The following is a 25889-nucleotide window of genomic DNA, read 5'->3' as shown; positions in this document are numbered from 1 at the left end:
CAACTCGCATAAAGGAAAACTGATGGAATCACGGACTATTCTTCTAGGATGAATACAAAGAGAAGCCCATCGGTGCCCTGGAATGAAGCCGCTGCCAGTTACAGAAGAGAGACCCCTGGCCAGCAGTGGACGGGGGAATCCTTACACTGTAGCCTGGGCCAGGGGCCACGTCTGTGAGATCATGAGAAAGGATGGGAGGGAAGTCAAGACATCAGCCACCAACGGGGCCGGCAAGGAGCTCTGCTGAGGTGACTAGAGCCCCAGTCTGCGCTCAGTCCCGCCACGGGAACTGTGTTCAAGGACTTTGGGCACTGATCACCCTGAGAGTTGAGGGGACAGAAAACCGGGGAGCAGTCTGCACCCTTGGAACCTGACACCAGAGGCTGAGCTGAGAGTGCTGTGAGGAAAAGCCGGGCGCGGTGCTTTATGGAAGTCTGAGGGCCACGGGTCTGCGCCACAGAACAGAACCCTGCGGTCAGCACAGGCTGTGGAGACCCAGTTTGATAAAGGAGTCTGAAGTTGAGAGAGCCTTGATGCTCTCCTCCCTCTGAAAAAATGGCCACTGCCAGGACAAAGACAAGCTATCCAGGGACCCTCAGACCAGGGCCACAGGAAGCTGGTGGCAGAACTTGAGGCAGCATCCCGATGGGCTGAACAAAGGTAAACACAGGTGGGTGGGCTCTATGGGGTTTGCACACCCACGGAGCACCCAAACAGCAGACACAGGGCTGTAATGATCACTCCGAGGAAATCAGACTGAGGAAGCCTGGCAGAAAACAGTCTGGCCACAAAACTCCTCCGCAAGACACAGTGGCTTAATTTAGCTGAACTGCCGGGACTAGCAGCTCACCTTGCCATAGCCTGTAGAGTCTGGTTAGAAAAACAAACAAACAAAGGGGAAACACACGTACAAAGGGCTCAGTACTTTCTAGTTCATCTTACTGCCTTCTTATTTTCATTTTAAAGATAGTACTCCTTCCAGGACAGCCAGGACTGTTACAGAGAAACCTCATTTTTTTTTTCTTTCTTTTAAAGAAAGAAAGAAAAAAAGCAGTCCTTTAAAGCAGCAGTTCTCAACCTGTGGGTCCCGACCCCTTGGGGGTCAACTCTTTCACGGTGTCTCCTAAGACCATCAGAGAACAGATGTTTACATTACAATTCATAACAGTAGAAAAATTATAGTTACAAAGCAGCAATGAAAATAATTTTATGACGGGGGGTCACCATAACATGAAGAACTGTGTTAAAGGGTTGCAGATTTAGGAAGGTTGCTTTAAATCTTAACTATTTTTAATTTTTATTGTGTTTATGTTTTTGTACTTTAGTTGTGTAGTTGGTACAACCATGGAAAAGCTTGTCCTTCCTTTTTTCAAACGCAATACACAGCATTTTCTGCTGGGTTTTAACCCTCCAGCCACACACTTTCCTCTCACTTTTACTTTCTGCTTCTCCCTCCCCCCACTGCCTCTCACCTCACTACTTAAATGTGGATACTCTTGGCCTACAAAGACTATAAACTACATTTCCCCCAGCCAGCAGCCTAAGGCCCTATGGGGGACATAGTGAGGTGCTCAAGTGTCCTCCGCTGCAGGTGATGGGGGACTGGCACCCCATCCCACCCGCTACCTCGGTCAGCTCCTCCCACCACCCACAGCAGTGTCTGAGCAATAGCAACTCACCAGGAGTTTTTATGAAGAGCAGTGGGGAAAGGAGGGAAAAATAAAAGAGAGGAGGTCGTGGTGCCTACCATCGGATGTGTGAAATAGAAGGGTACAGTATAATATGTCTCAGCACAAGCCAGCCTCCAGTATGACAGCACTCCACCAAGACACCCCAGCACCCAAAACACAGGATGAGTTAGCCAGAAAAGGATCCCAGGGTCCTTCTGAAAAGAAACAGTGTTCATATAGAGGGTTCAAATCAGCAGCTCAGTAAAGAAAAGAAATCCAGACAAGGAAGTCACCCACGTGTGTGACACGGCCAGAGACGTGAACAGCATGGAGGAACCGGAGATGCTGAGAGAGAACCGGCATAAAGAACCAAACATAAATTATGCAAATTAAAACCAATCAATTAAACAGCAAATAGAGCTGAGAGCAGCGTCAGGAAACCAGGTGAAGCAAGAACACATTCCAGGGATGGATGGCAAGGTCGAGACGGTACATAGAGACACACAGGAAGAAAACCCTTCAATGACTATGACCCAAGCTCCCATGATGCCAGATGAGTCGGCTACCAGGAGGCTGGGAGGAGCCCTGACAGGTCACCTCACATTCTATGCAGAGATTATTTTCAGAAGGAATACACACTAAATCCGAAAGAAAAAAAAAATCCTAGTGGGTGGCAGTGGTGCATACCTTTGATCCCAGCACTCGGGAGGCAGAGACAGGTGGATCTTAGTGAGTTCGAAGTCAACCTGGTCTACAAAGCGAGTTTCAGGACAGACTTCAAAGCTACACAGAGAAATACTGTCTTGAAATCCCAGAACAAAACCACAAAAACAAACAAACAAAAATCCTCACACCCTGCAGGCAAGTAGTTCTTAAAAAGGAAAGGATAGAGCCTAAAGGGAAAAACTGTCAGAGTTTCATTAGAACTGAGTGTTTCCATTCACCCAAAGATGACATTATGAAAATGAAAAGGTAAGTCACAGAAAGTAACAGACACGTGTGAGAAATTTATTTTCCAATACTCATTTCCAGACATACAAACTCAGATCAAAGTACAACAAAATACAAAAGAAAATGAGTTAAAAACTAGACTATACGCTTTGCAAACGGTACCCCCCTTTCAGCGGTATGCATTTTATACTCAAGGAAGTGACAATGAAAGACCTAAGCTAGTGCTGAGCACACACGAGAACAGTGAAAGACGGGAGTTTCGTCAACTATATGCACACAAATTAATAGCAACATCACAATAAGCCCAAATTCTAACAACTCAGATGCTCAGCAGCAATAGAACAGATCAGTTGAGATACAGTAAAGCATTGCCCAGCAATGAGGGTGAATGAGTTACTCTAACTACATAGAGTAACAAGCGAATTTCAAAAGATGCCAGACACAGGAGCAGACCTCAATCACAACAAACTCAAAGTCAGGTAGGACAGACACAAGGAATGGGGGAAGTTTCCTTTGGGAGACTGTGGGAACAGCAAGACGGGGGACAAGTGAAGATTCTGAGGCGACAGAAACACACTGAGATTCGATGTGAGTCAGAGTTACACAGGTGTCATTGCTTTGCCATAAATTCAGACTGCTTGGGTAAGATTTTGCGCTTCGTTACAAATCTCTTCACAGCCCTTTCTCGTAAAATAAACATCAGAGATAGAGATTAGAAGAGGGTAAAAAGTGAAGTAAAATTCATGTAACGGCACTATAAACTAGGCAGGACTAACAAACGTCCGTAGAACATTGGCAACAAGAATCTTTCTCAAGTGTACACAAGACATTCTCTAGTACATACGAGGCCATAGAAGTGGCTTCAGTAAATTCAAAAGGACTTGAGTCATGCTAAGTGTGGCTTTTTGGTCACACTGGGGTAAAATTAAAGACCAGCAACAGAAGGGAACATGAGAGATTAAGGAATATGCAGAAATTAACCTTCCCAAGCAAGCAGAAGCCTAAGGCGATCACAAGGCAGTTGAGAAAACATTGAGATGAGTGGAGAGAGATCCCGGGCTGCTCAAGTGGAGCTGTCAGGGTCCTTAGGGCTGTAAGCATTTACCTTAACAAGACGAAGGCATCAACCCAAGAGCCTAACTTTCCACCTTAAGAACATATCCTAGAGCAAGCAGAAGAAAGGGAATAGCAGACCAAGGAGGAAACTCACGGCAAGTAAAACGGAAGTTGGTTCTTCAGAAATGCCCGAAACATTAGCAAACCTGTAGCTAGCCTGATCAGGAAAAGCAGCGGGGAGGTTTGCAATACTGAGTTTTGGCATGAACGAGGTAGGGTCTCTTGGCGTTTCGGTTATGGGCCTACCTTTTAACAGCTCAGCCTCTCTATAACCTTTCAGATATGAACTCGACTATGAGAAAATATGAGCTGTCATATATGAACAGATTAAGATGATCTTGTTGAAATGAGACTGTTCCTAAAAAGACACAGATGCCAAAACAAATTCAAGACCAACACTCTGAGAGTCAGAACAAATAAGACCTTGAATTTTGAACCAGACTTCCCACAGTTAAGGCCCACGTGGCTACTGGACCCATCAGACTTTTAAGGAATTGGTAGCAATATTCTCCCAAATTCCTCCCAAATGGAAACGAGAAGGAACTGCTTCAGTGCCCGTTTTCTCAGGGCAGAGGAGATGGCTCAGTTGGTAAAGTGCTTGTGGTACAAACATGAGGACCTTTGTTTGACCCTCAACACCATTCAAAGTCCATGCCCACTTGTAACCCCAGCACTGGGGAAGCAAAGACAGCTGGATCTCCCGGCTAGCTGCTCAGCCAGCCACGCCAAGTTGGTGAGCCCCAGTTCCAATGAGAGAATTGTTTAAAAACAAAAACAAACCAGGATGGATCATGCCTAAGATGACTGACACCTGAGGTTGTCCTCTGGCCTCCATACACATGCACACATAGCGCGCGCGCGCGCACACACACACACACACACACACACACACACACACACACAGAAAACCACAAAGACATTATAGGAAAACAATAAATACAGACACAAGAAAGCAATCATCATCAAAGTATTAGCAAGCTTATTTCAAAGAAACAAACAAACAAAAGACAACACATACTAGGGTTTTTGTTTGTTTGTTTTGTTTTGTTTTTAAATCAAGTAAGATTTACCCCAGGAATGCAAGATTAATTTAACACCTAAAATTAAACAATAGCAATTGAATGAAAGATGGAGAACTATATGAAAATCCAAGCAGATTTAAAAAAAAAAAGTATTTGGCAAATTCAACAAGTCTTTAATGATAAAAACATTCACGTATCCGAGAAAAAAAAGTCTTTCTCAGTCTGATAAAGGGGAAGTCTGAAAACCCTTCGTCATCCCATGGTGAAAACGTCCCTGTAAAATTAGGAGTCGGAGCTGGAGCCATGCTCCGAGGCTGAGAGCACTTGCTGCTCTTCCAGACCGTGGGCCTGAGTCCCCAGAATCCCTATCAAGCTGCTCACAACTCCAGGGGATCGAACGCCCTCTTCTGGCCTCCACAGGCACCGTGCACTCATGCATGCGTGATGTGGGCACAAACACACAAAATCAGGAATAAGATAAAGATGTCTGCTTTTGTCACTCCTTGGGTGCAAGTGCTCATGGAGCTAAGGACAACCCTGGCTGTCATTCTTCATGAGACTTTGTTGGGTTTTGCTGTGTTTTGAGACAAGGTCTCTCCCTGGCCCATGGCTCGCCAGGCAGGTGAGGCTGGCTGGCCAGGGAACCCTAGGATCTATTGTCTCTGCCCTGTCAGGACTACAGGTTACCACTTCCTTTCTGTCACCTGGATTTCTTGCCTATGTGCCCTGGCCACAACATATAACACAATACTGCAGTGAGTGGCAAGAGGGCTGGGAAGGGCTCTGTCGGGCAAATGCTGCCCTGAAAACAAGAGACCTGAGTTTGCATGGAATCCCAACAGTGGGAAGTTCTGGGAGACACAGTCATACATTCGCACACAAATGAATGAAACACGACCCCCCCTCCTCACAGGCTGTGTAAGTAACCCAAATGGATCAGATGTCTATATGAAAGACTCTATAAGGATGACACTGGATAAATGTCTATGCCACTATGCCAGTCGTAGCTATGACAGAGAAGACGGGGATGGGAAAAAGACAAGGTGCATTTTCATCAAAGTATAATAAACCTCCGTACTGCTAACAAGAGAACGAAAAGCCACCTTGCAAAATGAGAAAAAAAAATCTCTGCTAAAAATTACCTGAAAAGGGATTTGTACCAAGACAGAAATTTGAATGTGGTGGCACACACCTATAAACCAGCACCCAAAAAAGTTGAGGCAGAAGGAGAGCAGAGTTAGAGGTCAGCCTGTTCTATACAACATACTGTAGGCCAGCCCGGGCTGAGACCCTGACACACATACACGCGCGTTCTCTCTCTCTCTCTCTCTCACACACACACACACACACACACACTTTCTGCACACATACACATTTCATAATTCAATAGTAAAAAGGCAAATACTCTACATATTAAGAAAACAGTGTGCAATCCTCCAAAATGTTGAGGATAATTACTATGAGCCCTGGCAAGTGCAGTCTACACATGTCCACACGAATACCGGGGTACCAGTTTTCATGGCAGCATCATTCACAGGAACCCAAATGTAGAAAGCACTCAGTGCACATTGGTGGAGCAAACTGAGCCGTCTGCACCAGAGTGCTGTCTGGAGGAAGGAAGGAAACGCTACCACTGCCCCCAACAGGCAGGCCTCAATACTATTCTGCTGAGTGCAAGCAGTGGGTCGCAAGAGAGCAAACCTTTCGTTCCCTCAGTTATATGAAATGCCTGAATTGAGCAAACTTACAGAGCAGGTAGAAGTGACAGAGACACCACAGGTAAAGGGGTTTCTCCTGGGACCATGGCAATACTACTCTACTCAAGCCTCTAGCTGGGGGTGGTGGGGCCCATCTTTAATCCCAGCACTCGGGAGGCAGAGGCAGGTGGATCACTGTGAGTTTGAGGCCAGCCTAGTCTACAGAGCAATTTCCAGGATAGTCAAGGATGTTACAGAGTGAAACCTTGTCCTGCAAAACCAAAACACAAAGCCTCAAATAATCCCTTTATTTGTGGAGGTATGATGCAGGTCCCATTTGAATCTACCCTGGAAGGGATTCTTCTTAGGCTGCTGGGAGCAAAGAGGGGCGGAGAAAGGAGGAAGAACAACTCAGGAGTGACAGCAGGCCCGCTGCCCTCCACAGCCTGCGGCCCACACCGCACTGCTGCCTCTCAGCAGCAGTCTTCCGGGGTGACTCACCAAGTCTATAGGACCCAGCCCCGGCTCCTCTGTTTGAACTACAGGCGCCTCCTTTTCTTCTTCATTCTTTCCGCAAGGCATTTGCTTGGAAGGAAGTAAATTATACCACAGCATGAAAATCTCATTGGAAAATGGCAGATCTGCCAGGCTGATCTGAGTTCCAGCCTACAGAAAAATGGAAGAGAAAAATGGGAGAGAAATGAAACATGTCAATTAGTCTTTGTTCTCTCTGGTAAGACAAAGGATGACTGGGCGAGCTTGCCTTAGAGCAGATTCGACACATGACTGGTGACATAAAGCACGGGCTGTGTATTTGTGTATGTCTGGGTGCATGTACGTGTATGTGTGTGTGCACGTGTACACGCACACACGCACCTGTGTATGTGTGCCTGTGAGTGCTTAAGTGTGTATGTGTGCACTTTGTGTGCGTATATACATATGTGCAGTGGACACGGGATGACTTTGTGATAGTTTCCTCAATTTCTTCTCCACTATTGTTTATTTATTTGCTGAGCCTGGAGTCATGGTCCTAGGATCCACCTGCCTCTACGCACCAGTGTGGGGCTGAGTCCTGCTTTTACGCATGTGCTGTGACCTGGACCCGGATCATCAGGCTCTCGGCCCATGGGGCCGGCCATCTGCCCTGTGCAGGACCGGTGGCTTTTTAAAAATCTGGGCATATTGATATCTTTAGCTATGACTCAGTTAAGAAATAATGCCCAATCAAACTAGCAATCCTGGGATTATTCTGTAATGCTAAACTTTTCCAACTAATTTCCTCCATGAGTAAGCACATAACTCTTTCTAACGTGGAATTGTATTTAAATGGAATTTAAAAAATAAATGAATAAATGACTAAGCAGAAACCAAAGTGCTTCTTTAATGTGCCAGAAGAGGGGCTTGATTATGACAACACCCTCCTTACTGAGAAACTGAGACGGCCTTGCTCTTGAGTGAGACTGCAGCAAGGGCTTTTTTCTTTTTTAAATCTGTCAGTTACCAGACTGCCAAAAAAAAAAAAACCCAAAAAACAAACAAACAAACAAACAAACAAAAAAAAACGATAAAAGCAACTTCAGAGCCTCACCTAGCCACAGTGAGAATCTAATCTCGGCTTCTGAGAGGTACCAAGGAACACATTACATATTTAGTAATTTTACTGGAGCCTTTGACACATAGCAAGCAAACATGGTGGCCACTGTACTGACGCCTGTCTGAGGCCAACAGGACAATCTTAGTGCCATCCTAATTTTATTATCAGACAGTATTTCTCTCTTTTCTTCAAAATATGGTAAAAAAAGGGAAACTATCATCCTTTTCCTGTGGTCATCATTAAACATGTGTTTGTCTCCTACTGGACCAGAAAGAGGCGGCTGTTTTGGCCATGTCGGCCCCTGTCTGGTTGCCTGCACCTGACAGGTCATCTAGGGGGAGACGGAAGCCTAACTGTGCAGGCAGGACAGCACGCTAAACACACAGTTGAGTATGAAACCCTTCTGTCACTGTTAATCACAGTTCTGATCACATTTAATCACATGTTTCAACCAGTAATAATCCTGTCTGGATGACCTAATACGATGGAGAGGTAAATAGGCTGAGCAGAGGAACCATACACTCAGGGTTTTGTTTAATTCAGTTTGAGTCAGTTTTTGGATCCCCAGCTCCATCGTTTGCTAGGGGCACACCCCACTTTGGTAGCTGTTCACCCCAAAATGGAGGGAATCAATTTTCTTTTCTTTTTTAAAAACCTTTATTATTTATACAGTGTGCTGTCTACGTGTTTTGCCTGCATGTCAGAAGGTATCAGACCTCATCATAGATGGTTGTGAGCCACCATGTGGTTGCTGGGAATTGAACTTGGGACCTCTGGAAGAGCAGTCAATCCTCTTAACCTCTGAGCCATCTCTCCAGCTCCAGGAATCAAATTTTCTACCATCAGACTTTCATGATAATGTTCCAGGTTTTAAACCTTCAAGGAGCTTAATATAGGAAGCACTCCATATACGCGGTTAGCATCGGGAGCGGCAAGCCCCGTGCACAGAGATAGCCGTGGCAGAGGCAAAGTTCTCCCACGCTCAAAGAACAGGACTGGAAAGTCAAGCTTTACAGAACCTTATGACTTATAAGCAGATTTTAAAAATCTGGAATGAGAGAAAAACATTTTAGAAAAAAAGAAAGCCAGAGCTGGTGAGACGGTTGAGCAGGTAAAGGTGCTTGCCACCAAGTCGGGCGACTTGTGTTTTAACCTCCATGGTGACAGGACTAAGATCCCGAGTTACCTTTTCACCTTCATGTGCGTGCCTTGGCACATAAACACAGTTGTAGTCAGATAAATAAATAAATGTTAAAAAAAAAGTGTAATAGCTGCTGTTGGCAGAGCCATAATAAAACAGCTTTGCAGGGGTCACAGTGTTCTCTGAGAGCGGTTGGGAAGGCGCCTACCAGGCATTCTTCCCTGCGGTGTTTACTGACAGAGCAAAGATCCACTCTCAGGGTCTTCTGCTGCAGGGCTGCCTGAGAAATGGCCACCCTGAACACATCATTGTACAGCACGGATTCCGTGGGTGGATGGACTTTTGTTCGAAATAGGCAGCTCACATCCGCCGAGGAGGGAAGCACGGCAACCCTAAAATACCTGCGAAGAACAAAAACAGAATGCATCTCCTGGGCACTTCAGTTACAGTGGGTCAGCAGCTGTCATCTGTAATTAGCCACCAAAGAGAGAAAATGAGGAAACACGGGGAGCGTTATCAGATCAAAGTGTCCGGTCATAGTGCGCCTATGCGCAGCTGCAGACATTCTGTTCTTACCCACCCGTGCCCGCTGGACCTCGAAACACCAAAGATCCAGCCTGTCATCACCATGAGACTACAGCAAAGGCATGGTGGGGAGCGAGGGGGAAGAGTCGCAGGGCTGACACCCCGCCCCCCCCCCCCACACACATCAGCTTATAAGTCAGCTGTTTCTGAGGTGGGGAGGTGGGAACGCGCTAACGCGGGCACTGGTGGTTTTCTCTCCAAGAACCCTCATCCTGATCATCAAACAAGAGATTGTTGATGAACAAGCAGGGGAACGGAATATATTACCCTACCAGAGACAAAGGAAGGCTAAGGAGCATATTGTTAACAGGATGGGAAACAGATGAAGCCACAGCTCCAAAATACCATTGTCTAGCATCTCCGGAGGGGAGGCGCAGCCGCGACAAAGGCGCAGAAGGACCTCATGCTGTGCCAAAGCAAAGGCGCGAGTGAAGCACAGCGACACCCGCGCCCCTGCTCCTCCGGAGTTCTCTGACAATCTGACAACCTATGAAGACTCACGGATCGGGAAGCAGCCTGAGGTAGTTTCCTCCTAATTCAGAAAGAGAAATCCACTAAATCTCTCCGCTTCCCATTCCCATTCTTGTCTAAAACATGCCCCTTTCTAGTTAGAGAAACCTGTAAATTCAGACCCAAAACTTTTAGTTCACATTATTTTTAATTTTATGTCAACATTGATGACAAAGATTCAGCACTAGACCCCAGTGGCAGCTGATGAAAGGTTCGGCTCCCCCCGAGGGCTGCAGGCTCAGGAGAAATGAATCTCTTTTCCTTCTGCCTTCATGTTCCTGAGGGAAATGGAAGGAAGTGGTGGTGCCTGACCCTTCAGCCTTCAGGTCTCAGCTATACTATACCCACCATCTAAGTGTCTGGCTCATCTCAAGATGCTTCCACAGCACAGGGCTGAGCTGATGAGGTCCAGAAGTGGAGGCAGGGGCTGAAGAGATGCCTCAGTGACTAAGGGCAGGGACTGCTTTTCCAGAGGACCTGGGTTCAGTTCCTACCACCCACACGGTAGCTCACAACCATCTGTGACTCCAGTTCCAGGAATTCAAAGCCCTCTTCTGGCCTCTGTGTGTACCAGGTATGCATGTGGTACTCAGACATATGTGCAGGCAAAATACCTGAACATATAAAATCAAAACGAATAAATATTAAGAAGAAAGAGGAGGAGGAAAAGGTGGAGGAAGAGGAAAGGGAAGAAGAGGAACAGGAGGAGGGAGAGAGACAGGAACAGGGGAAGGAGGAGAAGGGAGAGGAGAAAGAGAAGGGGAAAGAAGAGGAGGAAGAGGAGATGGAGGAGGAGGAGGAGAAGGAGCAACAGCAGAGGAACTGCAGATAAGGACACTGTGCTGCCCACTCTGCTACAAGAGAGACCTCTCCAGCCAGAGCTAGGCAAGCTGTCACCAACTAACTACCTGAACACGAGGATTAATTTGTCATAGTTAGTGGCAAAAAGAAGTTTTGGAGCCAGGCATGGTAGCCCATAGCCTTGATTCCAACACCTGGGAGGTGGAGACAGGAGGATCAGACATTTGAGGCTAGCTCGGAGTTTATGAGATCTTGTCTCAAAAACTTAAAACTGTTTTCCTTTAGAGATGAATAGTGTGTGCCGTGCGCACACACATGTACACACACACACACATTTTTATTATCCATTCTTGTGTTGATGCAAAACTAGGACTAACTATTCAGCTCTAAAAATGAAATTACAAAAATCTCAGGAAAATGGGTGGACTTAGAACCTACAGTATTAAAGCAAGGTCCCACAATCTCAGAAAAAGAAAGAAAAGAAAAGAAAGAAAACCCCACACACTCTCAGTCATGTGGAATCTAACCTGTAATACATGTATATACACAAACGAATGTACCTGTGGGTGTAGGATACCAGGTAGAAAAGCACATGAGAAAGGCTCAGTAGTAAGGGGAGAGGAAGGACTGAATGTGGGCAAGGAACATGACTCACAGGAGAGGATGTGTAAGTTCTAACTCTGGTATAGATTTTCATTTTTGTTGGTGGCTCAGAACAAAAATATATTTGATACGGAAAGTGTAAAATCCCATGTGAAGGCTCCACGGCTCCTGTTCTCTATGACTTCTCTAACTGCATAGAAGTTCATTGAGTTATATGGTCTCTGGGTCTGGCAAATTTTGATCGGTGATGGTTTTTATTTGTAACTTTTTAAATAATGAAGTTTAAATTAAAAGAAACAAAAGGAAAGAAAGGAAGGAAGAAAAAGAAAGAAAGAAAAAAGAAAGAAAATTAACGCTAAAGAAAGAACAACAAAGTCCTCAAAGACTTGGAACTAAAGAACATTTCAGAACATCGTATATGGTTGATACTTTTGGCAGTGTCCTTATCCAGGCTTACACATGACTTTAAGGAAACGCTGCTACATCTCAGGAAGTTCAGACTAAGTAGACAAGCGAAGTGACTGGGGAGCAGAAGTCTATGATACACCACCAGTTGTCTCCTGCGTTACCCTGGGGCCACCATCTCTTATGAAGGGCCTAGGAAGATGGCTGGTGTAGACAAGATAGAACACTTTTTTTGTTTGTTTGTTTGTTTTTTGATACAAGGTTTCTCTGTGGCTTTGGAGCCTGCCCTGGAAGTAGCTCTTGTAGACCAGGCTGGCCTCAAACTCACAGAGATCCACCTGCCTCTGCCTCCCGAGTGCTGGAATTAAAGGCATGTGCCACCACTGCCCGGCAAGATAGAACACTTGTATGTAAGAAAAAAGCGTGGTGGCTGGAGAGATGGCTCAGTGGTTCAAGTATTCGCTGCTCTACCAGAGGATTCAGGTTAGGGTCCCACACCCACATGGCTGCTTACATCAGTTCTGGAGGATCTGATGCCCTCTTCTGGCCTCTATGGGCAGCACAGACGTGCACAGTACACAGATATTTGTGCAGGCAAAGGTCCATACATATAAAGTGATGTTTTAAATAAAATAAAGAGAAAGAAAGGACACGGGCAGAAGACATGGCTCCACAGTGAAGAGCATTTACTACCCTTGCAGAGGACCTGGGTTTGGTTTCCATTATTCACACAGTGGCTCACAACCAGCTGCAACTCCAGTTCCAGGGGATCTGATGCTATCTTCTGGCCTCCTTGGACACCAGGAGCACACATGGCACACAGACGTATATGTAGGCAAACACTCATACACATAAACTAAAAATAATTTTTTTTTTTTAAAAAAAAAGGACACGCAGTAGTTGGTTCTCACTGTTCCGTCCCCCACAGTTCTGCTAACTCTGACTTGGCTTATTAAAGAGCCACTGACAGCAATCTCCGTTATCACAGAGACTGGAAATGAGCCTGTCTTCCCGAAATGTTGCTCTGTGTTGATGCAGCCGGGGGCTACCTCACGCCTGCTCTCTCTGCTGACCGTGATGAAGCGGGTCCCCATGCTCTACTTCAGAAACTCCTCCGAGCCCGCTCTCCTCCTGGATCCTAGGATCCTTAGTGACTGTCCATGGATGCTCAACCACTTTTCTGTTAGCACCGAACAATCTCCATCTAGCTCTGCCTCTGCACTCTCCCCCCAATCTGTAGGGAACGGAACTTAACAATAACCTGTTAGCAAACACCTAGGACTCTTACACACACCCCGTTAAAGTCCTGGCCTCTGAGGAAGACACTATCATTAAACAAACAGCCGCCTGGCAGGCTATGGAGTCCTGGGAATCACTCAGCTGCTGTTTTACCTCTGTCTCTGTCCTGCCGTGTTCAGAAAGGAGGTAGACATGCAGATTTGGTACTCTGTCACACTTCTATGTGCCCTTCTTAGAGTCACTGGGACCCCGGCTCTAGAGGAGACTGGCAGTGTGGAGCTGAGAAAACAGCTCTCTTGGGAAACAGCCCCGAGGCAACGGGTGGTGGAGAATTACATCAACACTTTGTTGGAGTTCTTGGTCTAATACAGTAATGGGACTGCGGCTGAGCAATCACTGGTCACTGGAAGTGACCACAGATGGTGAAAACACGCTCCTTCATACAACATAGACCATTTCTGTGGCGAGGCTTGATGTAGTCACTACACAGCCATGGGTGACATCAGAAAAAATCTCTCCAAACTGACAGTAGCCATGACTATGCCATAATAAAAATTGAAATCATATTTCCGGCAATCAGGCCCCAACACAGCCTCTGTCAAAAAAAGAAACTGTATATAAAGTTTTGATTCCTAACCTTAACCTTAGCCATCAGGATAAGAGCTAATCCTAGTTCCCTTTGCCCACATTTCCCTCCTCATCTTTACCAACGGTTGCTTCAGACGCAATCAGCCTGGCTATTTCTCCCCATAGCCTTCGTTTTTTGGTTTGTTTTTAACTACGTGTATCTGTGTATATCCACGTGCTGGTATCTGCAGAGGCCACTGGTGTCCTAGAACTCTAGCTATGGGTGGTTGGGTGCTGTCCAATGTGAGTCCCCTGGAAGAGCAGCAAGAACGCTTACCCACTAGGCCACCCCTCGAGTTGCCCACCCTCCCGCCATATCTTCATTTTGATGAACTGTTTGCTCATACTCAGAATTATTGTTGGGAGAAAGTTTTAAGCTCCTCAGTTTGTTTTAGCTGTTGCTGTTGTTTTTCTGACTTAACTTACACTTTTGAAGAATGAGGTATAAGGAAGGCGTGGAGATTTCGGAGCTGTGCTATAAACACCATGAAACTTGAACTTTTTGTGTCGTATCTGTCAAAAGAGACGAAGAGTTAAGCAGGGTAACCACAGCCACTGGCCAGGCCCCTCCCCCACCCTGTCGGGCTTACCTGAGTCCTATCTGCACCTGGGCAGTCTCCACAATGGTGACGTCCTCTTCGCTATAGGGCATGTCCTCCACTTCACCAGGCCTAGGCGGGAGCAGGCGGACTGTCAGTAAAGTGGATTTTGCCTTCTCTCATTTTTAAGGGTGACATTGGCGGCCCTCCCATCCCACTTCCGTGGAACTGATTCCCGTGGAAGCTACTGACTTGGGCTTCCTCAACTCCATCAAAAATTTGTCTTTGAGCTTAGGGAAACGAATTTCGCGATGCCTGGCTTTCCTGAGTCCCGCGAGGCTATCCCACTATCTCGGGACTTCCAGACATGTGTCTAAACAGGCATTCCATGTGTCAAACAAGCACTGGCCAATCACCAAGATTCCCAGAAAAAGCAGTGTCTGAAACCTCAGGTCAGCCGCCTCTGAGTACAGCAATCTGCTTGTCATTTCCACAGCTGGCAGGATGTTTCTTGTAGGGACCACACCTTACAGCATGCACAAGCCTGGCTGGCAGGCATGCAAGGGCCTTACTGTTTCATGGAGGCTTCGTAGACGCCACTGTCTCCAGCCACGGACTCGTCAGAGGCAGCGGCTGATACACGCGCAGTTTTGTCTCCCCGCAGATGGAGTCCTCCTCTCTTGGGCAATGACTTTTCCACATCTAAGGTGGAGAAAGCGACAACACCATTAGTTTCTTATGGGGAAAAGCATAAAATGCACCACAGAAGCCCAAAGTCCAATTTTCTTCTTAAAGTGGAGAATGCTGTTCCCCATGTTACTAGATGGGGTGAGACCGGATGCTGGGATTCACACGGTCTGGGATTTGGTTACTTGGGAAAATTGTTTCTGCTTCTGCCAAAAAAAAAAAAGAAAAAAATTAAGAATGTTTTGCCTACATTCCTGTAAAGGCACCATGTGCATGCAGTACTCATGGAATCCAGAAGATGGCGTTGGATCCCCAGGTCTGGAGTTGTGAGCCACCTGGGAACTGAACTCCAGTTCTCTGCAAGAGCATCAAGTGTTCTACCGTGCCTCCCCATTAAAAATAAAAAATACACATGTTTATGGTGTGTGTGTGATGAATGTGTGCAGGTCAGAGAACAGCTTGCAGGAGACAGCTCTCTCCTTCCATCGCGTGAGATGGAATTCAGGCTGTCAGCCTCGGATGCAATCCACTGGCCCATCTCACAGCTTCTTGCTGTAAAATATTTTAGGTGAGGGATACACAATTTCCCATTATCCCTGGCTTCTTGTCTCAAGCATTCATGAGCCCCTACAAGCTCTGGCTAAGCGACAATGTGCCCCCATCAAACACGGCCGCTCTTTCTACTTGAGTGCAGTTTGCTCCCCGGTTCCCTCTACTACTCTCCTAACAGAAATGAAAGAGAAAACATCTTTGATTTATATGAATTCTCACCAGCTAATACCACTAAAACAACAGCAACAACAGAAACGGAAAAACTTTTTTGCGTGTTACTGAATCTTTAGCAGCAGCTGCCAGGGTACTTTTATCTCTAACTCATCTTCCTCCCCAGCATCCTGCAGGGAGCGAGGTGCAGTCACTTAAAGCAGCCCTCTGTACTGCGGTAAGCTGCGAGCCCGAGTCTCTTTCATCCTCCCGCGAGTGAGCCCGAGGAGCAGTATTGGTATGCATTTGGGCCCCCCTCTGAGCCGTGACTCTACATCCAGTTAAGATGTTTAAGTTTTAAGGCGTCAGATTACAGGATTGATTGCTGCATTTTCTCTTTCATTTCTGGCAGTGGGAATGCTGTTTCCTTGATGATGAAGGGCCTTCTCTTTGCCCATCCCCCGCTTCGCGAGGGGTGAAGGTGATGACATGATTTATTGATTACCCCCAGGAATAACCGCAGCAGTCTGAAAGCTGACTTTGACAATGACAGAGACTGTGGGAAGACTTCATGGTTATTCCACCTTGGTCTCTGTCATCTGGCAGGGACTGACGCCGGGCAGAGCAAACTGTCTATAGAACGGAGTTGGCTTCACCTGTGAACAGGAACGGTGCCCTTCCAAGAGCGCCCCCTCCCTTTAAGAGGTCGGAAGTCGTGGGTGTGGCCTGAGCAGTTAGTCTGGCCGGTTAAGATGCCTTCTGCTGTCTTCAGACAGGAAACTGAAAGCTAACTGCAAACAAAGCCCTTGTGTGCATTTTTTCCAAGTGACTGTCTTGAGGTACTGGAGACAGAACCCAAGGCTTCAGAGGTCTTAGGCAAGCCCTCTGCCACTGGGCCACAGCCAGGTCTAGGGCGCGTTTAACAGCAGCGCAGTGTAACACTTAAAAGGTTAAAAAATGGTTTCGTGGGAATTTCCTTCAGGCACCTCTCTCCAGCCACAAAGTCATCAACAAAGGTGCTAGAAAAGTATTAGGAACTGGGCAGCCGTTGAGCCACTATGCCTGTGTACCTGGAGGGTGTGTGTGCGTGGTGGGGGGTGGTGGCTCAGGAGCATCGTGATGGCCCTAGTGCTGAAGGTTTTGGGACCCTCCTGCCTTTTGAGCATCTGCCTTTATGTACCGGGCTCACCATTTGATGGGATGTTGAGAAATACTCGCTAGAGAATATTCCAAATACATAAAAGGCAGAGTCAATTATAGATGCTCAAAAAGTGTCATGCCCTGAAGGGCACAAAAGCACATACGAACGATGCAACCACAATGTATGCGGCCTTCTCCCACCCCCAACCCGCAGCGTAGTGTGGAGAGAGGGGCACACCAGTGCCACCATACAGGGCAACAGTTACCACAAACTGCACGTGTGCCAGGCAGGCTTGGATGCCAGGCATGGTCTCGCATTCTATGAGGGTGACCGTACAGACGAGGAACGGGTCTGAATAACAGAGAGGATGGATGCTCAGCTAAAACAACCAAAGAGGCAGGAGGGAAGGATGCAGGCACGGCCGCTCCACTGTACTGCTTCCCACGGGCACTGTGAGGTCCCACAGCGGCTCTCCGGTGCGGGAACCATTATGGACACATCTCCCATGTGCCATTTGTGTGTGTGTAGGGCACTATTTTAACAGAATGACCTATAATTCATTGGTACATCCCTGAAAGAGGGCATACAAACTGTAGGAAGGTCTCATCCACTCCAGTTCTGCCTCAGCCACAAACAAGAACACAGAACTTTCGGTATCAGAAGCCCCTAAATCAACTTGCACCTCAATTGGCCAGTTGATTAATACTTAGAATTCCTACACATGTGCATACCAATAGAAACCACTCCTTAAAACAGCAAGGACAGGGTTCTGCACGGGCTGTCCTTTCTGCACGGTGGGACACGCTGACACATGCTGACTGAACAGGACTTCCCGGCGCAAGCTGAGAGTTTGCTTTGCACCTAGCGTCATGCTAGCTATAGAATGGGCTATCCTCAGAACACAGGACAGCACTACACAGCAATGGTACCTTCTGCTCTTTACAACCCATGGCACACACTGGAAGCTTCCCCAGTGAGCAGGAGAGCAACATTAATGACCATGTACTCATTCCATGGGCCACTCGGCCCATCTTCCTGGACCTCCAGCTGGGAGAGCAGCCAGCAGATGGCAGAGCAGCTCTGGACACTGGACTATTGCCACCAAGTAACGGGGCAGAAGGGGAGTTTGGCACAAACCAAAAACTGTTTATATAGAACTCCCCAAGCAAGCTAAACACTAAATCTTTGTGCTAATTAGCCGGCGTGCTAACTGACTTTGTTTTCATCTGCTTTGGACAATTTTAAAAAGAAAGTCCTTATTTCTTTGCTATTTCTGAACCAGAGTCCAGGTGGAAGTATGTACGGCTCATAAAACACATCCTAGGCATCTACCGCCCACAGAGGGCCCGGACTACAGAACAGGCACCATGGTCGAGTCTATTCAACAGGAGGGCGATATGTTTTGCGTATGTGCAGGTATATGTTTGTGTACGCAGGAGTTTATAAGGTGTGAATGTGTGTCTGGGCCAGCGGCTGACACCAGTGTCTTCCTCAGCAACTCTTCGCCTTACTTTTGAGGGCAGAGTCTCTCACCGAGCCTGGAGCTCAGCAGAGCAGGTTCTGTTGTCTGGCAGGAAGCCCCGGGACTCCGCCCACCTCTGCCTCCCGAGCCCTGGGATCACAGGTGTGAGTGTGCTCATAGTGGCTTTTCTGACCTTCATACTAGCTCAGGAAGCACCCGACAGATTTCACCATCTCTTCAGTCCCTGGTTTTATTTTGTGGTACTGGGGTATTGAACCCAGAGTCTTGCACACCCTAGGCAAGCTGTCTACCACTGAGCTATAAATATGTACCCCCTCTAGAATGGCAATTTTTATTTGACAGAGAAAAAAAAAAGTCTAGGTATGGAATAAATGCTCTTTAAATGAACACCCTGGAGAATGAGAAGGGAGCCATACCCTTTCTTTATATGGGATGAGTGACCCAGTCCTGCCTGAAATGGAGCAGGGGACGTGGGAAAGCAAAGCTCTACACCTACCTGTCGCTCCTTCATAGAGCAGCTCCCCCGCACATTCGTCAAGGTCTTTATCCTCTAAGATAGACTGGGACGCTCCTGAGTCTGAATCCAGCAAGACCTGATTTTCACCAAGGCCAATGTCAGCAAAGTGGCTGCTCAGGCCACAGTCCTCGAAGTCAACGGAGAACTGGTGCAGGGAGGGGTCGTGAGGGGACACGGGAAATGTGCTATCCGAGACCAGAGGGGAGCCGGGAGGGGACAAGGACGACAGAGAGGACCTGGAGGAGAGGGACGTCACCGACTTGGAGGCCTCGGTCAGTGGGGGGGTGTGGCTGGGGGCTGCCGCGGCCACGGCACACAGTCCACTCTGGCCAGCCTGGCTGGGAGACTTGACCACCTCGTTTTCGTGGATGGTGGTGATGGGCCCAGAAGGAATGTAGCCACCCTTCTCTTGAAGAAGGAAGTCCAGTTTATACTGGTAGTCGGTGTCCATCTGATCGCCCTGGCTGCTGTAGTAGAGCTCACTGGAACTGAGGGAGTTGAGAGACCCCCTGCTGGAGGTGTTCAGAGAGCCACGGCTGGATGTCAGGGACCCCAGGCTGCTGCCGGACGACACAGACAGTGTGCTGGAGGAGAGGCTGGGGAAGAACAGCACACTGTAAAATCAGCACTCCACTCCTTCAGACGGGAAGAGAACGGGGACGGCGAGCCTGGGCGTTGGATCTACAACCTGGGCAGAGGAGCTCGCTGTTTGAACCATGACTTCCCTACTCACTCATGAGTATTAGCAACCTTGCTCTCATACACATCAGTAATTCTGGTCTTTTTAAACAATACACAGCATCTGGCCAGGAGTGGTGGTGGTGCACACCTTCAATCCCAGTACTTTAGAGGCAGAGGCAGGAAGGAAGGTCTCTGTGAGTTCAAGGCCAGCCTGGTCTACATAGACAGTTTCTAAACAGCCAGGGCTACACAGAGAGACCCTGTCTCCAAAATAAATAAATAAATGAGAAAGTAAATAACCGTAATTTGACAATGATAAAGGAAGGTAAAGTGGATCTCTGTGAGTTCAAGTCCAGTCTGGTCTACGAGTGAGTTCCAGGACCGCTAGGGCGACATGGTGAGATCATTGAACCCAACCACAGTGAAACACCTTAAAATTTTAAATCAAATCAAACGCATGCTTGTGAGTCAACTTGCAGAGCTATCCTCGCAACCTCACACCTCAACAAGACTGGAAAAGGCTGACAGCAAGTATCAGCGTCACTGCTGTGGCTAGGAAGACAGGGCAGCGAACCCACGAGCCCCCTCATGCAAGAGTGAATATTCCAATCGGTGTAAGAAAGTCATGGGCAGCGATTTCACAGTAAATTTCTTATGTCTCCCTTGGTGAATGAAGGTGGGGTAATGGCAGGAATACACTATTTTCCTATATTCTCGCTGACAGAAAAGCGAGCCCCACTTCTGTACGAGATTTCTAAATGAATTCCAAACTTAAATATGGAGTTTATGGGGGTGGGGGACCTGTTTCTAAATTTGGTGATTTAAACATTGATGGAGCAGTCATAACTTATTTGTTTACTTTTAAGCAGCAAAAACCAACCAAAGAGGAACCAGGGCCTGCCTGGGTGTTGGGAAAGACGCTCCCTTCAAGGGCCCGCACGCTCACCTTTTGAGCTGCGAGTACAAGGAAGTAGTTAACTTAGTAGTCTCCTCAAGCTTCCCAAGCAGCTCCTTTCGTTTCTCTTCTAATTTCAATCTAGAAAAAAAAAACCAAAGAAATTAATTTTCAAATGATAACTTAGAAACCCAAACTAAACAACAGAAAAACTCAGTATCCCAGAATCAGGTGTAAGAGGGACATCAGGACGAACTGACAAAGAGGACACCCACAGCAGGGGCGAAGCTCCACAGCCACGGTAAATGAAGCTGGAGAGAAATATCCAGTCCCAAAGCCAGGAAAACTTTTAAATGCTGGCAGTGTAAACTTTTCTCAAGTTGGTAAATGATTTGGCCCCAGACACGGGAAAAACAATGACAACGTTGACCGCAGCAAAAACCTAAACATTTGGATACCATTAGGTAGCGAAGTGTAAAAGGCCGGAAGTACTGAATTAGCAGGCATTGTTGTAAAATCGCACTCAACTACAAAGACTCCAACGCTAATTTCCCGGGAGGTTTAACAGTGAGAGAGATGGATCCAAGAGGCGGTTATGGCTAACCTGCCAAGTTACAATCTCACCAAGAAGTCCAAGAGAGCCGCCTCCCTAGCTCTGTCCTGCCTCACCTGGAGCAGACTGTCATACAGCTAGAGTACTGGTGAATTTTATCTCGAAACAAATTCAGTTCAAAATAGGTCACACATCCAAGGAAAAGCTTAGTGCCTGCACAAATCCCATCAACCGGGGCCCTGACACGTCATCCGGGGAAGGCAGAGCTCGGTGCCCAGTCTGGGATTTGCTGTTTGGGAGCCCGGGATCCTTTGGCAAAGCCACCGGCTAGCGGGGCTCACCTTTCTCGGCTGTGAATGATGCTTACGATCCTTCTGTGTCTACCCGATAAGGCGGTTATAAGGATCAGACAGAGTAAGGCCTGGGAAAGGGCTTGACAGGCCATAGAACAGCCCCATTTGTACACAGCCCTGCAAAGTGGCGATATATACAATAAGACACATGGCTTTAGAGGAAAAGGAAATCTCCCCAGTTTCCAACCCTTTGAAATTTTATGCATGTTTTGGGTGGTGAGGAGATGGGCACATTGTATTTATAGGTACCTATCCCTTTGATGTGTCAACAACACAATTTCCATTGTATGTTACAATTAAAAAGTAATTCTTGTCAATTTCTGGAATCCCGGCATGGTTAATTCTTTCATAACTTTCATAACTTCCATTTTTAAGAAGCGCAGCCTATTTTTAAAAATCTCCCAAACAAATCAACTCAATCAGGAAGAAATATTAATGCAGAGGTGAACTGAATTGGAAGGCACAAAGGTCTGGAGACAGCCCCAAACACTGCCAAAACGTGTCTCTGGCAACAGGAGAAATACTTCAGAAACAAGTAACATTTTAAAATCAAATTTCACTTTTATTAATACAGAGGCATTTCCTCATGTCCTAAGGGACAAGTCACGGAGGATAGTGTCCTTTGTTCTCAAGGTCATAATGACACTCAGGGGCTGCTGGGCCAGCTCCTGCAGGCTGGCTCTCAACTGCTGGTGCTTAGCCTTTGTGCTCATGTGTATTCTCGTGTGTGTGTGTGTGTGTGTGTGTGAGTGCGCGCGCGTGCATGTACACCAGAGGTTGATGTCTTATTTTTCCTTTTATTTTATGTGTGTGGCTGTTTTGCCTGTGTGTCTGTCTGTCTGTCTGTGTCTGTGCACCACAGGCATGCATTGCCTATGGAGGTCAGAAGAAGGTGTCAGATCCCTTGGGACTGGAGTTACAGCCAGTTGTGAGCCACCATATGGGTGTTAGGAACTGAAACTATGTCCTACAAGAACAGCAAGTGGTCTTAACCGCTGAGTGATCTCTCCAGCCCCTATCTTATCTTTAGAGTTGTTGGATTCACTGAACCTGGCCCTATGGACTGGCTAGACTGCCTATTCAGCTAGTCCCTGGGATCTACCCTTCACTAGGAATACACACTTGTAGCCATGCTTAGCTTTTTTAGTTTTTAAATTCAGATCTATGGACGCAAAGTCAGGCCCTTGTGCATACAAAGCAGACACTTTGCTGCCTGAGCCGTCCCCAAAGCCTCCACTTGAGTGTTCTTGTTCACACGTTCCCTCCCCAGGTGACGCTAAGGTCCGAGAAGGCAGGCACTGGCTCTTCTTCTCTCCTCTATACAGACTTCTTGCTGGTGCCACCAGAAGGGTGATAAAGGAACTGTGAAAAGCCAGGGAGATCTTGGAGCGGGGTGGCAACTACTGCCCTTAATGCACTCATCAAACCTGACAGTTGAGGGCAGCTTGGAAGTCTTCCTCAGACTCTAGGTGACAAGGTCTCGCACACCCAGGGAATTATGAATATGGCCCTCTTCCTGAGCTTGGCTCTCTAAGCTCCTTCCCAGTCCTGCCTGTCTAGTTTCCTCAGAGAGAATGGGGCTCGTAAAGGGTACCCCTCCCCGCCCCGTATCCGTCCTGTTTCTCTTCATTGCCCTTCAGGTTGCCCTTGGCAATGTGTCAGGCCATCAGCTCTTTCTCGAAGGGAAGGGAGAGAGGCGCTGCCTCTCCCGAACTCACAACTTTCCACCTGGGAAGTGTTCATGTCATCGATAGAGTAAAGCAGTCTCCTTTCCATTAAAAAATAAAAGTAGATGACACTCACGTGCCTGGCCCATTTGTTTCAAATAATCTTCAGATGCCTTAGCAAAATAAATAAATAAACAAACAAACAAACAAACAAATAAATAAATAATTTAAGTAGTCCAGGTGCATTGATGATTTCGGGGTGAGCCCTTGGAATTTGTCTGAAGCAGCAGGGATCTGTCAGCTAAGGAAACCACAGTTTACAGAGCGCCAGTGCTGTGAGCCAAGGTATAAATTGGTACAAGGCTGGAGAGCAGTTTCTCTCTATCCTGATCAAGGACCGGCTCTGGCGAGTGCAGATAGACTTTATTACCGCTAGAGGGCGATGTCTGCCGCTGCTGTGAGGCTCACTGTGGTGCTATGCAGGGGCAGCATAAACGGGGGTCAGAAGGATACAAAGGATGCCTGTGAGTTCATGTGAGTTTAGTGTCTTTGGGGACTACAGTTTGAGTTCACCCCTAAAATAATGAGGAACCCACATAGGATGGAAAACAGGAAAGCTTAAAGCATGACAGCAGGAAGCTTTCTTTGGTGTGTGAGTACCAAGAAACTGAGTTTGTACTGACCGCATATGGGTCTTTTCCTTGTCGTTGTTCCCTAAGCTATACAGCGTTACAACTATTTCCATAACATTTATTTTGTATTAGGAATTCTACGTACTCTAGAAAGTGGTCCAAGCTTCTGAGAGGACATGTGTATGTTTTCTGTTAACACTACACAATTTGTAAAGGGGAATTATGGCTTGGGTATCAGGAAGAGAACCAACCCCTGGGACATGAAGGGAACAACCCATGGGATTTAGAGAGTGCTGTACAAAGTAAAATGCACTGCTGTTGTACACAAGAGCCATGAAGGCTACCCGCTCATTACATTCACTAGTGGGTCTTTGCTGGAAATTTAAAATATACAAATGCAGACCAGAGTAACTCACCCTTCCCGTCTCCTTACTCTTGCTGCCTGGGTCCTTCCTCACACCCAGAACTAACGCTTCTTTCAGCACGAGGCAGAGAAAGCAGAGGAAGGTGGATGAGAAGGGGAAACAAGGCAACAGCGAGAACTCGGCTGAATGTGATTTGCCTCGGGATACCCGCTCATGTTCCTTAAAACGAGGGCGCTGCAGCCACGTGGAGCATCAACAGGACTTCCCCAAATGGCTAAACTCAAAACATGCACATGCTAAGACCTAATCAGGAACGGCCCCACCATTCCCATAGTTTAAACTATTTTAATGTTTAAAACTCTGGACAGTCATTGAGAAACAGGGATTAGAAGGCAAGAGGGAAAGGCCGAGGAAGGAGAAGGAACTGGGTTCTGCGTGGATGTGTGCACTCATTTCCAGGTCGCTGGGGCAGACATTTCTCCTATGCTGGTCTAGGAGGCGCACTGGTTCTGAAGGGCCACAGACTGCCGCCCAACAAGTGTGCTGCTACAGCAGCCAGCAAGACAGGTCTAGGTCTGTCCAGGCACAGGGCTCTGGCCGGCGTGCTCACATCTGAGAGACACACGTGTCCTCTGCTCAACAGTCCTGCCGCTCTGCTTGCGGCACTGGGTATTTTTGAATAAATAACTCGCGCCTTCCCACAGACAAATCAGAATATTGCTCAGAATGGTTGCCTCTGCTTCAGAAGCAGTTCTCTACTGACAAGCCACATGCAAGGAACATCTTGTGACTGATTAAAGAGAGCAAGCTGTCGCTTCCTTTCCTTTTGAAATTAAAAGCAATAAACATAGGGCTTCTTGTCAGTATGGGAAACGAGCCTAGGAAGGCTGCCCTGCTTTCTGAAGTCTAGAGCGCCTTCCTCAGAGAGCAACAGTTTATAGCCATTGTTATCAGGCTTGCTCAGTGATGTACTGCGCTCCTGATTTTATGTCAACATTCCTTAGTTATTCGACATCTGTCACGAACACTTTCCCATTCCTAATAGACACAGAAGAACTGATACTCCAGGGCACAGGAGGGTGAGCTTTATTGCTCTGCAAAAATGAAATTGTTTTGTGCTGGTTCTGAGTCTATGAACAGCAGAAGTTATACTTAAGATTTCCAAACCTGGGGAAACGTTACCATAAGACACAACTACAGGTTCAAGTCACCCTGTTCCCAGAAACACACACACACACACACCTCTCGGCCAGAGCCCTGCTCGGCAAGCCCTGTGCGGACATCAGTTCCTCCTCCAGTCGCTGGCGCTCCGCTTCCAGGCGGTCCAGCTCGTCCTGCGTGCGCTTCTGCGGGGTGATGAACTGCAGCTCTTTCAAAAGCTCTTCTTTCTCCTTAATCAGCATCAGCTTCTCCTTCTCGACATCCAGGGCCCCGGGCCAGGCCTCACTCTCCAACTTCGACAGTTCAATTTTCAAGTTAGCCATGCTAAAAGACATAGAAGACGCAAGTGTTTAGGACTCCCAGGAAAAGGGAAACCAGCCCAGGTTACGACCTGGTGCAACTGTTATCTACGTCTTCCCGGAGAGCAAGCAATGGTAGCATGCTCCAGGTCACGTGAACGGAGCATCTAAAGTAGAGTACCACAGGCAGGCATTCCTGATGTGTGTGGGGAAATGGGAGGGCTAGCTAGAGGCTTCAAGAAACAAACAAACA

General features: G+C 47.2%; 1 protein-coding gene across 1 annotated transcript in view; it reads right to left on the bottom strand.

The window, feature by feature from the left end:
* The window catches only part of Wwc2 (WW and C2 domain containing 2), a 175493-nt gene that overhangs the window by 29085 nt on the left and 120519 nt on the right, over positions 1 to 25889 (bottom strand). Inside the window, exons 9-16 of the mRNA XM_085680296.2 lie at positions 25419 to 25661; positions 20658 to 20747; positions 19010 to 19626; positions 15073 to 15202; positions 14552 to 14632; positions 14388 to 14474; positions 9400 to 9592; positions 6958 to 7122 (exon numbers count right to left, since the gene is read on the bottom strand). Coding sequence (XP_085536422.2) covers positions 6958 to 7122; positions 9400 to 9592; positions 14388 to 14474; positions 14552 to 14632; positions 15073 to 15202; positions 19010 to 19626; positions 20658 to 20747; positions 25419 to 25661 — 1606 coding nt within the window. The remainder of the gene's footprint in view (positions 1 to 6957; positions 7123 to 9399; positions 9593 to 14387; positions 14475 to 14551; positions 14633 to 15072; positions 15203 to 19009; positions 19627 to 20657; positions 20748 to 25418; positions 25662 to 25889) is intronic.

This window comes from Myodes glareolus, chromosome 23 (assembly GCF_982192425.1).
Source record: "Myodes glareolus chromosome 23, mMyoGla1.1, whole genome shotgun sequence".
NCBI lineage: Eukaryota > Metazoa > Chordata > Mammalia > Rodentia > Cricetidae > Myodes > Myodes glareolus.
Note: the sequence above shows the minus strand (reverse complement) of the source record. Positions and strands in the feature narration are given on the sequence as shown.